The sequence below is a fragment of the Dermacentor andersoni genome, chromosome 2 (assembly GCF_023375885.2).
Source record: "Dermacentor andersoni chromosome 2, qqDerAnde1_hic_scaffold, whole genome shotgun sequence".
NCBI lineage: Eukaryota > Metazoa > Arthropoda > Arachnida > Ixodida > Ixodidae > Dermacentor > Dermacentor andersoni.
In genome coordinates, this window is record NC_092815.1 from 206,170,625 (window position 1) to 206,188,800 (window position 18,176).

Genomic DNA, 18,176 nt, shown 5'->3' on the forward strand with positions numbered 1-18,176 from the left:
GGCAACTGAAGGAAATTTCCCTAATCCCTGGGTATGAGCGTCATCAGAGTGCACTTGGCTGTTATGGTGCGGTCAGCATTATCTGTCCTTCCTTATCTGTATATTTATTTTGGACATCCGTATTTATTTACTTATTCATTCATATATAAACAACTCTCTACTACGTCTACTGGTACACTACGACGAAGAAGTTGTTTGAGGTGTAGCTGCTCTCTGAATCGCGGTGCGTCAGGAAGCCGCCAGTGTAGCGATAATTGCATCGCTTCTACAGAAAGAGGCCGCTTTTATGCGTCAATTCAAGAAGAAAAATGAAAGTAAAGTAATAAAGGAAAAATTTTTATTGAAAAAGTAAACAAAAACGAAAAGAAACGCGCAACACCTTTTGTAACAGCCTTTAGTTATAGGAAGGATACCGGCTCGGCTTAATGAAAAGTTCCATAATTTTAATAGGCACTCCTTCTTTCGCAGTGTTTTTTTTCTTTGACACCTAATCAAGGAGCAGCTTTACTTGTTTGACCCGTTTGATTTAAGAGGCCGCATTGAGTCACGTTGTACACATCTAGAGATGAGCCAGGACAGTACTTAGTAAATAGGCCGCCACAAGACGCAGTAGGGCACGTGTCGTTCCCCTGGAAATATCCGTCGTTGACCCACAGCTCGCAGCTTCTCACAACAGCTAGAAGGAACAATACAACGGCACTCTAAGAAAAAGACTCAAATGAACTGCGCATTGTACTGCACTTCGTAGAATAATTCTTGAGAAGCTTTAAAGCTTGTCATTGGTATACACATTTAGCCTTAGTATTTGGAGGCCATAAATTACATGTTAAAGACTCAAGGTACCTAAAAAATCTACGTCGACAAACCCAATAGCTTTCTTCTCAACAAGAGTTTATGCGCTGATAAAGGTGCGCATTACATTTTATAACGAAGCAGCCTAACTGCCCCAGGGAGCTATATTAGTTGTAGTAATGCTAAAGTGATGCGTAACGTAGCGAGTTGAGGTTCAGGTGCTACTTTTATCGCTTACTTATATCGCCTACTTCTAAATATTGCATATCATATGTAGTTTAACGATCATGAAATTACAGAATAAGATGTTGATAACATTTTGTTCCCATCCGAATGTATTGTTCCGGGCGAAAAGCGAGTCTGCCAACTTCTCATATACTATGAAGACGAGCGTCCGCTATCTGGGTCGGATACCGCTGTCCGACCCAGATGGCTAACACTATCTACGGCTATATTTGACGAAGTCTATGCAATGATTAATTCTTTTCGGGAACAAGAATTCACATGCGCGAATCTACACTCTCGTCTACGAGCCACCACCGCCACGACCGAACGAGTACCTCGCCGAATATCAAGAAGATGGTAACGCTGAATGGCTTGCCTAGACCATGCGACGTGCATTGTCTAGCGTAACTACTGTGTCGTCGGTTGCGTCCATATGAGTACCCACGGGTGTTTTCGCATTTCGCCCCCATCAAAATGCGGCCGAGGTGGCCGGGATCCGATTGGAGATAGATATCCCGCACATATGGCTAACTCAATCTGTTGCTTTATTTTAGTGCCCACGTTACTGACTATTGACCCTTACACGGCAAAAAAATTATAATAATAAAACTAGCAACAGTTCCATTTGGCTATTTTCGTGCCCACGTGTGCTCTTCCCTACTAAAGAATTTATTAAATTCTGGGGTTTTCACGCCGAAACCCCAATGTCATTATGAGGCTAGCCGTACTGGGAGACGCTAGAAAAATTTTGGCCACCTGGAGTTCCTCAATACGTTGAGGAACTCCAGGTGACAAAGACATATCTTACCGTAAGAATTTAATATTTTACGATGTCGAAGAAACCTTGTCAGAGTGATATGCGGATTCGATGCATGAGACACAAGGTCGATCTATATCAGTCGCGAAACGTGTAACGGAAAGATTTCCACACCTGTTGCCAGAGAAATGATACAGGTTGTCCCAACTATCGTGCACCGAGTTTAAAAAAAATTTGTAAGCATTATTTTTGAATAAGATGAAGTGCATATTCTGTGAAGTGTACTTGTTAAGAAACTGCGCATTCGTAGTACCTGACCTACAACTAAATAAAGGAATCACCTGACATTTTTATTGTTGTTGAAATTCTGAAGATGCACATCGTAAAGAACATCGATGCACATCGCCGTACCTCGTAAAGAACAAATTTTGTTTGGGAAAAGAGCTTGAAGTGCAATTTCTCATAAGATCGTGGGAACTGTTATAGAAAGGACACGTTTTTGTAACTGCATCACTGAGGGCTCCCTTGGCGGAAAACGTGATCCCCCCCAAAATTTTTTCAAGCGGCCGCAAAGAGTTCAACCACACTGAAAAAAAATTAAAACCGCCAGGAAGCCGCATACCTCTCCCTTAAGTAATTGTTGCCGCGTCAGCGATGGCGAGCCGTCGAGCTATTGCGCTTGGCGGCGAGGAAACATCGTCGGCTACCCGAGCCGCGGGCAGCGACACTGCTGTCTCATCGACCACCTTAGCGGACTCTGTTTCATATGGCAGCAACGTGTCTTGCAGTAACGAGGGAGACGTCGCACCAGGTACGGAGCTAATAATGGTGTTTGGGAAAGGACAGCATTCACAATGCTGCCTACTGCAGCTTGTGTACATGAGACAGACATTGATGACAATATGGCAGAAAGCGATGCCGAATGTGAAAATGAATTTGCCTATATAAGCAAGCAGTACTACTGATTGCGTAATTGTTTAATTTGTAACATTATTTGTACGGAAAGATCCTGAAGCACACCCAGTATCAACAATGCAGGAATTCTCTTATTCCTGCGGATAATAAAAAACACCCGCCGGGGTGGTGTAGTGGCTATGGCGTGCCGCAACTAAGCCTGAGGGTGCGGCATCGAATTACGGCTGCAGCGACCGCATTTCGATAGGGTTGAAATGTAAAACGCATGTGTGCTTTGTCTTGAGAGAGAGAGAAGGGAGGAAGGAAAGGCAAGGAGGCTAACCAGACAGTCCAGTTTGCTACCCTACACGTGGGGAGGGGAGAGGGGAGTAAAATAGAGAGAGAGAAAACATGAGTATATATAGCACTTTCACATTCACTAAGTTAGGTGCAGGATGTCTACAGTCGGGCACTCAAGTCAGTTGCCTTCAGGTAGAAGCGCTCGAATGGCTTTCTGGGCTAATGAAGAGCTAGGCCAGGCTTCCAAGATCTTTGCTACTGGGAATGACCTATAGTCCAGTCTATTCAAGGCACACTGGAGAGTCTGACGTTGGTTATCACACTTGGTTGACCCAGAAGATGACTGATCGTCTCTTCATACTTGCACTTAGCGCACATCGGTCAGTCCGCCGTTCAAATACGATGGTTGTAGGAGTTAGTGAATGCTACTCCTACCCACTGCCGACACAGCAGCGTTGCGTCACATAATGGAATGTTTGCTGGTAATTTAAGTTTCAGTCATGGGTCGAGGCTGTATAAACGACAGTTAGAGTTCTGTAGTGTACTCCAGTAACTGAACGTGATGCTACGAGCGAGACTACGAAGCTCTCTTGCAGCGTCTACTCTCGATACAGGTATAAGGAGGGTCAGCTTGCCTTGGGTGAACGTTAATGAACCGTAGGTAGCCAAAATTAATCTGGAGTCTCTGACAACGCCGTGTCTCATATTCAAATCGTAGTTCTAGCACGTAAAACCCCAGAATTATACTTTTTATTGTTTATCAGATAATGACACATCACAACCTAAAGCCGAATTAGTAGCGTGCAAGACGCCAAGATGATGATGTTGTTTGTTGTTCATGATGATAAACGAAGTAAAAAGTATATTTTCCGAGCACGCTGCTGAAAAGCACGCATACTGTACAACATTAAACTACCAGAAAATTTCAATTCATGGTATACCTGTCGTCTGCACTAGATTGATATAATGTCGCAAGTGCGGCATTAATACGTGGGCATCGCAATGCGGCACAATTGCAAGCAGCTGCGGTAGACTCAAACTAATTTTACACTTTTAGCGCGTTTGTATTAGGTAGTGAAAGTAGGTCTCCCAGCGTACGCATGAGTGGTGCATATTCCCTATTTACTCTCACTAACTTAGGATGCAGAACAGTGTCGTCAGCTGGCCTGCACGTTCACGTCCAAAAGGATAGCCTTCTAGAAAGATCTCCGCGACAACGATCAGCATGTACAGTGTTCTTTCGTTGGAACCTTCGTCTGGCTCAGAGTAAAGTTTAACGCTGCTGGCCTCACTCCCTAGTTTGCTGCTATGTGTCACGGGCGATACCGCGTCGTCGAGTGCCGGCCTCCTGCACTTATGTCATGGAGACGGTCAACCTATCGTCGGACAAGCGTCCTCTTCGTCACGACACGGTCCACGTCAGCAGACTCAAACCGCATCTCGACCCTCTCATCCTATCTTCGCCTTGAGTCCCTAAGATGGCACCCCTTCACCGCCGGGTTTATTGTAATGAACATGATGAACAGGGAACAAGCAGTAGTGGGGCACTATCATCAATGTAGGGCGCGAGGACAGACCGTGAGCTGTTGGCGCCGAGACCGTTGTTCCGTTGTGACAGAGCTGGTTTTCTAAATAAATCCCCTTATCATGTAGGTGTTCTGTCGCGGGAGAGAATAATACGTGAACGCGATACGAGTAGTGCACGCATCGATTTGCTAATGCGGTCAGGACGCGGCCACAAGCTCGGCTTGACGGCCAAGCGTGATAAATGCACGATTTCCAACAACACCCTACGATTGACTATTATGCAGATAACTATGTTGTGAAAAGGTCGCCTTTAATTCGCGCGCATAATTTAAGACTAAAATACATTCCCTTGCCGTGTTTTCTCACGCTAAACAAGCAGAACAATCGCCTGTCGAGAGCCTTTCGGCATAGCCAGGTGGGCTGGAAGGATGGATCGATGCTCTCAGCGTCCCCTTTGAAACAGGGCGGTTCGTTGCGCCATCAAGGTCCAGTTCTTGTTTTGCCCAATGTACTGGTACAATGTACAATGTACTACCTATCTCCTTTTATATAACACACAAATAATTCCCACCATTAAACATTACGCAATTCAACTCCAATTCGAAACTTTGTCTTTGTATGCCTCCGTCGTTCGTGATTTCCCTACATTTCTGCCAGAAAACCAGCAATCGCCTTTGACTATTGTCGTTTGTGGGCATACTTACCTTCCCCCTGCTACCACTAACGCAAGGGCTTGGGAGACCAGCTAAGCGTAAACTGACAACTGGGCTCCATCGTTTCCCTAGCTTTACCGCAGCGCGCACAAGCTACTTACTTGGTGTACTTAGATTTATAACTACAGGCATGTGTTCTAAGAAATCCGGATCTCGCTTCGAAAAACTTGCGGAGCTTCCCTTTGTTTTAGCATGCGTTTTTTCTTTCTTGGTTCTGTTCTTGATTTCGTTCTTTCCCGATTTCGTAAAAGATTATTTCAAAAATTTTTGGTATTTGTGCTTCCTTAGTTCTACTACATTTTTGTATTTATATGCAGTATTCATTCCTCAATTTCTTCGTGTTTCGGTTTCATGCGTGAATATGTTTTCTATTCTTTTACGCTTGCTGTTATTTTTTACTCGATACATCTGTTATATTGCTCACGTTGCTGCTGATCCTTGCATTATTGAGATAGGAATTATATGGACACTCCAGGCGTATTTCTTTTGCCGTCGTCGTGATGTTCCGTATAAAGTCCAAGGGCGATAACACCGACGCCGCGCGTCGTATGCTGTATGTGCGAGTGGAAGCACGGGATGGAAGTCGACGATCGCGGATTAGTGTGGCGCACGCGAAGAAAGAAAGCGCAGAGCGAAGGCGTCGTCTTCTGTCGCGCGAAACGCCGTGGTTGGATGGAAGGGGGCAGCTTTGAGCTCCGGCAGTAACTGCGCATTTCGCGACCGGGCGCAAGGGTAATTGACGATCGCGGCTCAATCTCTAGCGCCGTATATGGAGGAAAGCGGGGAGGAAGCGCGGGAGGGAGGGGGGCAGACTTCGATTCCGCCAACAAGTGCGTACTTTACACGGCTGCGCTCGCTCGCATGCGTGGTATCTTGAAAGGGATCTGCAGACGGCTGATACCTTTGTGCGCGCTCTGTCCTGGCCGATCTTACGTTAAATCAATAGACGGCACGAAGGTCACTTCGTTCGCTGCTTCTGCCGCGCTTGCTCACACCTGCACTTTGACAGCAAGTGTCCGATCTCATCGAGTTTGATGTGTGAATGTTGGCTTGTTTGTGCTGACTCCATGCTCGTTAATTCAGTTACTAAGCGAATGTTTCTAAGGTTACACGGCCGATAAAACTGCTGTCATTACTTCGTATAGCTTTCTACTAATTTGCTATCGCGATCGATGCTTCGCTGTCAATGGCTAGGATATGGGAAAAAAATTGGCAGAGGCTTAGCTTGGCTAAGCCAAGTGGATTGCGAAAGCAATCTTCTGTTCAGGTTGTAGAGTTCCATACTGCTCATCGAACGTGTAGATGCAGTCTCGTCGCCATTTAAAGCATCCATAAGGCTTGCTGTCGAACGATCAGGTGTCGCCAAAGTCGCGTCAGCATTGAGAGCATGCATGATACTTGTAGATGCACCCAGATCAAGAGATGTTGAACGCATTCGCCTGGCTGCATAATATGCACGCCGTTTAGCTAAACGTTGTTCCCGCTCTTCATCCGTTTCTTCCGCACGCCGCCGCTTCTTAGCTGCAGCACATCGTTGCAGCTTCACCTTATACACATCATCCGACATACCGTGGAGGATTCGCTGGGACGACTGCGACGAGCCGAGTTGGGGGGACGCTTTTCCACAGCTGGCATGACGTCACGTAGAGCGAGCGCCTCCCCCACGGCAGCGGCGCGTGGAGGATTCGCTGGGACGATCGCGACGAGCCGAGTTGGGGGGGGGGGGGGGGGCGCTTTTTCCACAGCTGGCATGACGTCACGTACAGCGAGCGCCCCTCGCGGCAGCGGCGCGCAGATGCAGCATGGAGGATTCGCTGGGACGATCGCGACGAGCCGAGTTGGGGCCCCGCTTTTCCAAACTGGTATGACGCCACACATAGGTCACCCTAAAGGTCAATGGTGGATTCTCCGGGACGACGGCCAAGAGCGGAAACCTCGAGCAGTATTGCTTTCGCAATAAAAATGTGTGCCCTCCCTCCCTCCCCCCCCCGAGATGCTGAAAAAGGCAAATCAGCATGTGTGCCAATCCTGGCAATAGGGCAGAAAGGGTCCAAGCTCAAAGGCACATACCCGTGTGGGTTCGGCGACCTGTAACGCGCCCTTGAAGTATCCTTGTTATACGTGGGACCCAAAGGGGTCCCAGACACAAGGGTAAGAACATACATTTTTGAGAAAATGTGTTGTAGAACTTTTTCAAAAAGGACTTATAAAGAAGTCTCCATGCCAACCGCGCAAATGCGCTAGTGCAACTCGCGTATTCGTCGTCGTCGTGTTCTTCCACAGCTGGCTCCGTTGTGGAAGACACTATCATCATCAGCAATGGCTCGAGCGCAGTGGCGTAGCAACGAGGGGATCCGGGGGGCCGTGGGCCCCGGGTGCAAGGGGCCTGTGGGGGGTGGTGGTGTCATATACGTCTGAAGACACCCCTCTTTCCGCCAGCTACACTCGGCGGGGGGGGGGATGACAGAAGACCTATGGGCCCCGGGTGCTAGACGACCTAACTACGCCACTGCTGGAGCGTCGTTGTCGTTCACAGCTGGCTCCGTTGACGCTCAACATTCCAGCTTTCAATTTCACTTCGCTTCTGTCGTCGTAATGGGGAGGCCCCCATTACGACGACAGAACCCCCCCCCCCCCCCCTTTCAATGAGAACGTGACGCGTATAGTCCGCCGCGAACTCGAAGCTGCAAGTCAAGTTCCACTCCATCCACGCCAGCTTGACTACACGGACCAAGCAGCACCGTCGATCTCCCTCATTCAGGCAGTGAGAGAGAGAGAGAGTAAAACTTTATTCAATCTAAATAAAATAAGGCACGATGGTTGGAGCCCCTATTCCAGGGCCCCACTGGCACGAGCGGCTCGCTGGGCTTGGTCCAGAAGAGCCAACTGGCTCTCCCGACCCTCGTCCGCAAGCCATGCCTCCCACTGCCTATTCCTCATTAGTGGATGTTGGTGTAATATGGGACTGTATGTGCGGAGGCTTCCTGGGGCACTCCCAAGTGATGTGTTTTAGTGTGGGTGTGTCTGTGCACCACGGGCACTCGTCAGTGAACCTCGTGGGGTGTATTCTGTGTAGGTGGTGCAGGTTGGGGTATGTATTCGTCTGAATACGACGCCAGTCCCTCTCCTGTTCGCTGTTTAAATCGGAGTGAGGATGTCCAAAACGTCTCCGCTCCTGCCTTTGCTGTAGGAGGATGTCACGAGAATTCGGTGGAAGGACGTCGCTAGGCCATGCCGTTGCTCGGACGCTCAAACCTCGAGCAATACGGTCTGCCCTAGCGTTTCCTGCCAGTCGCTCGTGTGCCGGACACCAGACGATAGTGTGGTGCCCCTCTAGTTGAGTGCCTAAAATTTTGATTATTGATTTGGGTGCCGTTCCTTGTAAAAACAGGCGGCAAGCCACTTGTGAGTCGGATAATATGACAGCCGAATTGGTTTGGCGCTCGGCGTCCTGAATGGCCAAGGCGATGGCTGCAGCCTCTGCCACGCATGCCGAGGAGGTTTTGAAGGATGCCGTTGTTATGTTGTTGTTGCATGTAGAGACTATGCTGAAAGTGTCTGAGCTGGCTCGACTGGCATCCGTATAATACACCCCCTGTCCCATGCCGAAACGTTTGTGAAGGGTCTTTGCCCTTGCTCTGCGTCGTCCGGGATGGTACTTGGGGTGCATGTTTTTGGGAATTGGGGCCACCGCGATATGCGATCGAACATTGCGGTCTATCTGTGCCGTTTCCTCTCCGCAATACTGTGGTCTCAGGGGAAAGCCTAACCTCCCCAATACTTCTCTGCCCTGAGTTGAAGAACAAAGTCTTTCTTTCTGGGCATATAACGTCGCGACTGCGTACTCGTCAAAAGTATTGTGCAGGCCCAGTCCCTCGAATCTCTCTGTGCTAGTGCATTCGGGAAGACCAAGGGCGGGTTTGAAGGCTTTTCTTATTATTGCGTTTGCTTGTTTAATCTCTTGGTTTGTCAAGGCCTGATACGGAAGGGCGTATGTGAGTCGGCTAATTACGAATGCGTGAACCAGGCTGATGGTCTCTCCCTCAGTTAGGCAGTCTCTGCTTCTTGCCACTCTCCTTATCATTCTGGCCACGTTTCCTGTGACCGCCTTTAGTTTTTGTAGGGTGCGAGATGTTCCAGCATTCTGCTGTATCCACATCCCCAATATTCCGAGTGTCTCCACTTCACGAATTGGCACCCCGTCGAGAGTCAGAGTGAGCGGCACCCAGTCCTTCTTTCTTGCGTACTTCGCACGCACCCGAATGAATTCCGATTTTTCGGATGCGCATGCCATGTCAGCCGCCCTCGCGTATTCCACGACTGCGTCTATGGCCTTTTGAAGGGTTTCTTGCTTGTCCCCGTAGGACCCCTGGTGAGCCCAGAACGTGATATCATCGGCATATATCGCACAACCGAGATTCGGGTGTTTATCTAGCTCCAGGGCTAGCTTTCTCATCCCTACATTGAATAGCAGTGGAGAGAGTATAGCTCCCTGAGGGGTACCTCTGTCGGGACAGTTGAAGGTGTCGGACCTAGTGGAGCCTAATCCGATTGTGGCCGTGCGGTGGCTGAGGAACGAGCGCACGTAGTTATAAATTCGCGATCCGCAGTTCACCGCTTCCAGTCCCTCCAGAATAGCGTGGTGGGAGATGCTGTCGAAGGCCTTTTTGATGTCCAATGCCAGTACAAATTTATCTTCCAACCCTCTGTTGGGGTGCAGGACCTCGTGCTTTAGTAGTAGAAAAATGTCCTGCGCTGACACGTGGGGTCGGAAACCGAACATGTTGGAGGGGAACATGTTGTTTAGCTCTATGTGGTTCGAGAGCCGGACCTGCACAACCTTTTCAAAGAGTTTCCCCGCGCACGACGTTAGGGAGATGGGTCGAAGGTTGTTGATGTTACGAGGCTTACCTGGTTTTGGAATAAGAATAATTTTTGCTTCCTTCCATTCTTTTGGAAGGACGCCGTCCTCTGTCCAGACCGTGTCGTTAAAGAATTTGGTCAAGCTCTTTAGCGTGTCGTCACTTAGATTGCGAATCATTGCGTTCGTGACCTGATCTACCCCTGGGGTCGTGTTTTTCTTGAAGGAGTGTGCCGCTGCGTAAACCTCTTCAAAGGTTATGGGGGCGCCCAGTTCCGGTTGGTCCTGACCTTCGTAAACGGGTTTGGTGGATTGCCCTGTCGGTACAGTTCCTACGTATATCTCTTTAATTTTGTCTATCATGTCAGCTTCCCGCTCGTTTTCAAGCAGCTTAAGTGTGCGATTCGCGACTGTTTTTGTTCCTCCCGGGTCAATCATACTTCGAAGAATGCGCCATGTTTTCTTTGTAGTCAACGTGCCCCGAAGCGAGTCGCTGAACTGACGCCAATTGCTGTCGCTTAACTTTTGTGCGTATTCGTTAGCTTCCTGCGCTAGCTGAGCTATCCGTATCCTGAGTTTACGATTAAGCTTCTGCCTTTTCCACCTTTTTGTGAGGCCTCTCCGGGCTTCCCAGAGATGCAACAGGTGACGATCCACGGCTGGAGCCTCCGTTGTCGTTTCAATTGTTTTGGTGACCCTAGAGTGAATAACTCGGATCTGCTCGGCCCATTCTCCTACGTCTGCTATGCTGCCGATTGTTTTCTGTTTTTCACGAAATTTGGTCCAGTCGGATAGCCTTGCCTTGCCAATAGCTCTTCGAATCCTGGCTGCATTAACCGATATGCTTAAGATATAGTGATCACTTCCTAGGTTTTCACCTAGGTTCGTCCATCGCGTCTGACTTTCGTTGTTGGTGAACGTGAGGTCGGGGGAAGTGTCCTGGGACACGCTATTCCCGATTCGCGTTGGGAGATCCGGTTGAGTTAGCTGGAAAAGTCCGTAGCGCTCTACAACGTCTGCTAACAATATGCCCTTGGGATTGACTCTACTGTAGCCCCAGTTTGAGTGTTGAGCGTTAAAGTCGCCTAACAATATTAATTTGTCCCTACCTTCAGCGAGTCGCACCGCGGTGGCCACCACGTTTTCAAAATCCGCCTGTTTTTCTCTGGGAGAACTATAAACGTTGACAATAATTGTTTTAGCGTTGCCCCTTTTCTGCGGCCAAATCGTGATTATCTGGTGCTGAATAGGTTCCCGGAAAAAATAATTTACGCTAATCGCAACATCCTTCTTGGCAAAGGTGGCTACTTGAGGGTAGTCAGGGTGAGCATAAAGCTCGTAGCCTTTGAGTTTTTGATTTTGTTTCCCTATTTCCTGAATACCGATAACGTCGGGAGGGATTGGCGCCGATTCTATGTAGTGCGTGAAATTAGCCAATTTAGTGCGTAGCGTGCAGCAATTCCATTGCCAGATTTCAATGTGTCCGGTCTTTGTGTTGTTTGCCATATTATCCATGGATATTACTGTCGCTATCAGTGTGCTCTATAGCTTTCGGTGTCCTGGTAGGAGCTCCCGGACTTTGACTGACCCTCTTTCGGGGGACGGCTGCGGCTTTTGTTTGCACATCCTCTACCATTCGTTTGAGTTTGTGTAGCTCTGCGAACATTAGTTGCATGTTTTGTGCTAACTGTTGCAGCGTTAACGAATGAGTGCTGGAGGCGGTACTTTGTTGCAGTGATGTTTGTGGTGGTGATTTGGAAGTGTGGTCCGCAATTTGTGTGGGTTGCTGTGATGTGCTGTTGTTTGCCGTGCGCTTAAAAGCTTCAAACTCGGCTCGTAGCTCGGCTAAACTGTTTCGAAGCATTTTGTTTTCTTCTACTATTTTCTTGTACTCTGGGTTTTGTGTAATTGGTGTAGGTGTATTCTTAGCATTGGCAGTGGGAGATGCGACTTGCGCCCAGCTCACCTGATTATTTTGTGGGGTGCTGCATGCCAGTAGGATCCCTGGTGACTTGCTTCTTGGGGCCTCCTTCTTTTTTGTCTGATCTTGCTGCTGAGGCACCTTGGGTCGGGATGCCGACCGTCTCCTCTGGCCCGGCTGCCCGGAACAAGATCGGCTCCGCGACGGCGAGCGGGTTCTGGAGCGGCTGCGACGATCCATGGCCGGAAGGAACTCCAGCTCGGAGTCCTCGTCTTCAGCGGCGAACCACCGTAGCTGGGTCTTCGTTTGTTTCTTTGGCCGTGGTCTTGATACCTGCCTGACTGGCTTTAGTCTTTTGGGACATCGGCGGTCACCCGTTGGATGATCACTCCCACAAATGGCGCATTTGGGTGTGCACGTGTGTCCATCGGCAGGCTCCCGCACCCCGCACGAGCGGCACACCTGTACGTCGGGCTGTGGACATACGTCGGTGCGGTGTCCCACGGTGCCACAGGTACGGCAGAATTGAACCGCATTTCGGTAGGGTGTGCAGTTTCTCTCCCCCGAAGTAATAAACACACCTTGGCACTCGGCTGCCGTAGAAGGTGAGCAAGGCACTTTGTGAGTCGCCCATCATTCTTGCGTCGATCAACTCCAGTCCCTGCGTTCGAATACGTAGGTTCGATCGCAGCACGTCAGAAGAGGTGTGTGCTTCTATGCCGTGGATTACTCCCCGCGTCGTGTCTTCTCCTGCCGTAACGTACGCGTTGACCGGGTGTTGTCGTCCGTTGATGTTCAAGGATTTAATGGCTTCCATGACCTTGGCCGTATCGCGATTCGGGGTGGATATCACTGCAATGTTCGAACCTGACTTGATTCTTAGAATAAAATTGTTGTCAGTGGTTCTGTCCTCGCACACCTCCATGACGGCTCTTGCCAGTGCCTGACTGGTAACATTCTTGAGTGGTAGCCCTTGGTGTGGTCTGATGACCACCTTCAGGTCACTCTTCGGTAGCGGCGGAAGGCGCTTGAGTCGTGGGTGCCCGCGATGCGCCATGGGTTTGGACGAGTTGGTAGTCGGACCTGATGGGAGTGCGCTTTCTTGCGCGGAGCGGCGCTGCTGAGCGAGATTTTTCTTTTGCTTCAGGGAAAGAACGCGCTCCCATCCGGCTTCTGCGGTCGTTTCGTTGACCATGGTAACGCTTTGCATGTTGTTGTTGATCGTGGCGGCCTTATTGCATTCGTGGTGCGGTGTTGCATCACCCACCTGAGATGCAGTGAAATCCATCTGTTCTTCAAGTCGCGACGTTGTAATAAGTCGCGGGTTCGATGTCGCAGCCGGAGTTCTTAAGGCCGCCATGTTCAAATGCGCGCTCGCCCGCCGGCGCCGCTCTCCTAACTGAAGTTAGGGTTAGCTGCTCGGCACGTTCTGAAGGTGAAAAATCGGCCGTAAAACGCCGAAATATGGTCCGACTGACCTGCAGTTGGTCGCCACAGGCGCCGGACCACTTCTTGGAGATGGTGGTGATCGTTTCGGGCCGGTCCCAGAAGGTGGTCCGCCCGAAAATCCAAACATGCGTAGCCCGATGTGAGCGCAGCCGTTCCGAAAGGCGTCTTCTTCTTTCCCATTCAGGCAGTTGTGCGGTAAGAATTTGCCAACCTCGGTTTACCTGCTGCCTGCTCTGTCTTTCAACCTGACGCCAGCTCGGTGCTGCGAGACGTTCCTCCTGGCGACCTGTATTCCCCCAGATTCCGCAACGCTACTTAGTAGAGAACTCCGGACGACAAGCCCAACTGCTTCCGTTGCCGCCGAAGTGGCCATGTAGCTCGCCTTTGACGCGCCTCTTGGACATCCCCGTATTGGAGCTACTTTTTCCTATATACTTATGTATTGGGTTTGCTGTATTTGTCCACGCAAGCCTCGATCTCGTCGCAGGTGGCTTCCGTGATTCTTTAGGTTGTCTCGTTGTGCTTTGCTCAATCTATGAGACCCTTCTCGGACCACGCCGTCTTCAGTGGCTCCAGGGACGCTGATAACTGACGCCAGTTAAAAAAGTAGTGCAAGAATCCTGGTTTCACGGCACCATTCATTGTATTGTGTAACTTCTTCGCAATGGCACTCCGTAGAACAAACAATAAACACCGGATCAGGGCCAGCAAAGGATTCGATTAAAGTGCGCTGTCGTCAACTTAAATTTCTTCTGATTTGTACTGCATTTTAAAGCAAACATCTACTACTATATTTTTATGACCTTTCCCCACATTGATAGCATGATGGCCGGCAACTCAAGGGGCATTTAATTTCTTGATTCATATTGTTACGGAAGGATGAAAGAAGAAAGAGGAAGAAGAAGATCGCACGACGCTGGCTGCTGCGTGTTGTTTGTGGACAGCCATCTTATCTACTCTGACTCATCCTGTATATATATTGTAAATACAGTCTTTTACATATTCCCAACATCCCCGTAACATATTGGTGGGAGGTGTGGGGTACCACAGCTGGAAACGGAGCTCCGCAGCGGACGTCGCATCACCGTCCGCACCATGAATGACGCTGAGCACGCGGGATCAACGTCGTTGCCGCCTCCAACGTCACCGTCGCCACCTACGCCGCTGAGGCCTTCGGTTGTGGTTATGCAACACAAGGATCCTGGAACTTTCTGCAGGGCCGATGGCGCCGACGTTGAAGAGTGGGAGGCTATGCACGAACGCTTGAGTAGAAGTAACATATGGGACTTTACGCTTATGCTAGCTAACCTGTTGCACTACCTACGAGACACGGCAAAGGTGTAGTACAATAACCATGAAGAGGAGCTAAGCAGCTGGGACCGATGTAAAGAGAAGTTGACCGAGTGGTTTGGCAAACCAGCCGGCCGTAAAGTTGCCGAAAAGCAGGAACTGGCCTCCCGTGCCCAATCTCCACGGAGTCCTATGTCCCGTACATCCAGAAAGTGCTGGCACTTTGACTTGAAGCCGATCGCGACATGAGAGAAGCTGAAAAGTTCGGGCACGCGCTTAAGGGCATTGCTGACGACGCCTTTAATCTGCTCATGTGCAAAAGCTGTTCTACAGTTGATGCCATCATTAATGAGTGCCGACGATTCGAGCAGGCAAAAAGCCGACGCGTATTGCAACCATTCCCCAGACTTCCCAATACTGCCGCAACGTCGACGTGTGAAGATCAATCCGCACAGCAGCATGCGTCGCCATCAGAGGACGTGGTATGAACCGTTCGACGTGAACTGGATGCGATGACGCCCGCAGCTTTCTGTTCGTGTAGCCTTGATGCTACCATTTTTCGGTTCCTCTCATATATTGGTCATGTCTCCCGATACTGTCGCAACTCGTGGCCCTCAACACCTCGCACGCCGACAAATCTAAGCCGTTTTAATGGAAATACCGGCAATGTTTCCCCCACCACCTAGTCTAACAGTGCCGGCAACTCTGCTAAGAACACGTGGTACAGTCGCTCACCATCGTCGCGCGGGCACTAGTCTCGCTCACCGCAAACACGTCGCCCATCTTCCCGTTCGCCGCAGCCACGTCGCCATTCGTCCCCCACGGCTTTTGGCCGTACTCTTTCGGAAAACTAAGAAATTCAGCCCTCGGAGGGAGTGCTGCATTGCCTACCACTGCAGCAAATTCTCTGTCAGTGGAATGTGTACGGCACGTTTTATTATAGCCGGCCGCCCTACTTCTGTTCTCTTTGCTGTGATGGGCAACTGCCCTCACGGTGTCATCCTTGGATTGGACATTTTATCCACTCATTGTGCTCTCATCGACTGCGCGACCGGCTTTGTTCAGTTAGGACTGCCTCAACTCTCCGATGCTCCGAGTACCACCCCACCGCACTTGCACTCGCTTCTCGATGTGCGTCTGTCACCCGAGGCAGTTACTTACGTCACTTTCACCGCTCAGCCACAGGTCCCTGACGGGGAATAGCTGCTTCACCCCGCTATCGACGTGCTTTTGAACCGGAACGTTGCTGTTCCGCATACGCTGGACACAGTTACTAATAACGACGTAGTTCTACCGCTTCTGAAATTCAGCCTGTGCCCTTAAGTGATTCCGGCCGGCTTGTTCTTGGTCAGCGTTTCTAGTGGTTTGCAGCTCATACCTCTGGTTCCTTTACGGATTACCTCGCGATAATGATTGCACCTGAGCTCACCTCGGCAGAGGCCACGGACATAGGTCTCCTACATGAATTGTACAGTGACATATTTGATTTCGGCGACAGGCCTTTGCCAAACATCTGTAGTTCCCCACCGTATGAACTCCGGAGACACGAATCCTATTCGTCGGCGCCCCTATCGTGTATCGCATGCTGAACGACGAGTCATCCAATCAGAAGAGGACAAAATGCTCCGCAAGGAGGTCGTCGAACCATCAGCCAGCCCTTGGGCTTCGCCAGTCGTCCTTGTGAAAAAGAAAGACGGTACCTGGTGTTTTTGCGCCGACTATCGCCACTTAAACAAGATCACGCGAAAAGACGTGTACCCACTACCACGCATCAATGACGCCTTAGACGCTTGCACGGAGCTAAATAGTCCATCGATCTTCGATCCGACTACTGGGAGAATTCGGTTGATGAAATGGACCGCGAGAAGATGGTCTTCATCACGCCGGTTGGCTTATATCAGTTCAAAGTCAGGGCCTTTGGCCTACGCAATGCTCCTGCGACATTTGAACGTATGATGGACTCTCTTCTGCGAGGCTACAAATGGACCACCTGTCTTTGTTACCTTGACGCTGTTATTGTTTTATACCACGTTCGGCGGCCACATTACCCGACTCGCTGCCATTCTTGCGGTCTTCAGAAAAGCAGGCCTCCAAATGAACTCCACGAAGTGTCAATTCAGGAGCCGTCAGATTACCATGTTGGGACACCTCATTGACGCATCCGGTGTTCAACCAGATCCGGACAAAGTTCGCGCCGGACGCAGTTTCCATGTGCCACGTTCTGCTTCTGACGTGCGCTGCTTTGGCGCCTGTGCCTTACTTTCGCCGTTTCGTCAAAAACTTTGCCGACATTGCTCGGCCTTTGACAGATCTGAAAAAGAACACGCCATTCTTGTGGGGCCCGGATAAGGCTCACGCGTTCGCCTCCCTCATCGAATATCTGACCCCCCCCCCCCCCCCTCCCATACTTGCATACTTTGATCCATCTGCACCGACTGAAGTCCACACTGACGCAAGCGGCCGTGGCATCGCCACTGTTCTCGTCCAACAACAGAATGGTTACGAGATCGTGATAGCTTACGCCAGCCGCCTGCTGTCACCTGCCGAGAGAAATTACTCCATCACCGAGCGGGTGTGCTTGGCTTTAGTTTGGGCTGTCGCCAAGTTCCGGCCATATTTGTACGGCCGCACGTTTTCAGTCGTTACAGACCACCACGCACTCTGCTGGCTGTCCTCCCTCCGGGACCCGACAGGACGTCTTGGTCACTGGTATTTGCGGCTCCAGGAATTTTCATTTATTGTCAGTTACAAGACTGGATGCCTCCACAAGGACGCTGACTGCCTCTCTCGTCACCCCGTGGATCCCACTGATCCTGCTGCACATGATCCGGTGACCTGCGTGATGACTTTTACTGACACAACCTACATGCGCGCTGAACAACAACGCGACGAATCCTTACAGTCCATCATCGCCGGAGTGCAATCTAGTAGCACTGACGGCACGTGCAGCATGTTCGTGCTGTACGACGGCATCGTATACAGCCGCAATATTAACCCTGACGGCCCTGAGTTGCTCCTTGTCCTTCTCGTCATCTGCGATTCATCGCTCTCGAAAAACTTCACGATGCACCGGCGGCGGGACACCTTAGAGTTTTGCGTAATAATGACCGCGTACGACGCCGGTTCTTCTGGTCGGGTTTCTACCGTTCCGTGCGTCGTTATGTCGGAACTTGCGAATTGTTTCAGCGCAGAAAGAAACCTCCCCTGCCACCTGTCGGACGACTCCATCCCATTGGAATTCCCTCTGAACCGTTCTTTCGCGTAGGCCTCGACCTCCTTGGCCCTTTTCCGACGACGACTACAGGGAATAAGTGGATCGCCGACGCTACTGATTACGCGACACGCTACGCGATAACAAAGGCGTTGCCGACTAGTTGCGCAGCCGACGTCGCCGATTTTTTCCTTCATGACGTTTTTCTCCACCATGGTGTGCCTCGACACTTACTT

The 18,176-nt window shown here is 50.2% G+C and overlaps 1 protein-coding gene across 1 annotated transcript in view; it reads right to left on the reverse strand.

The window, feature by feature from the left end:
• Positions 1-315: 315 nt before the first annotated feature.
• The window catches only part of LOC140216207 (uncharacterized), an 87,041-nt gene continuing 69,180 nt past the window's right edge, over positions 316-18,176 (reverse strand). Inside the window, exon 6 of the mRNA XM_072286614.1 lies at positions 316-676. Coding sequence (XP_072142715.1) covers positions 492-676 — 185 coding nt within the window. The 3' untranslated portion in view covers positions 316-491. The remainder of the gene's footprint in view (positions 677-18,176) is intronic.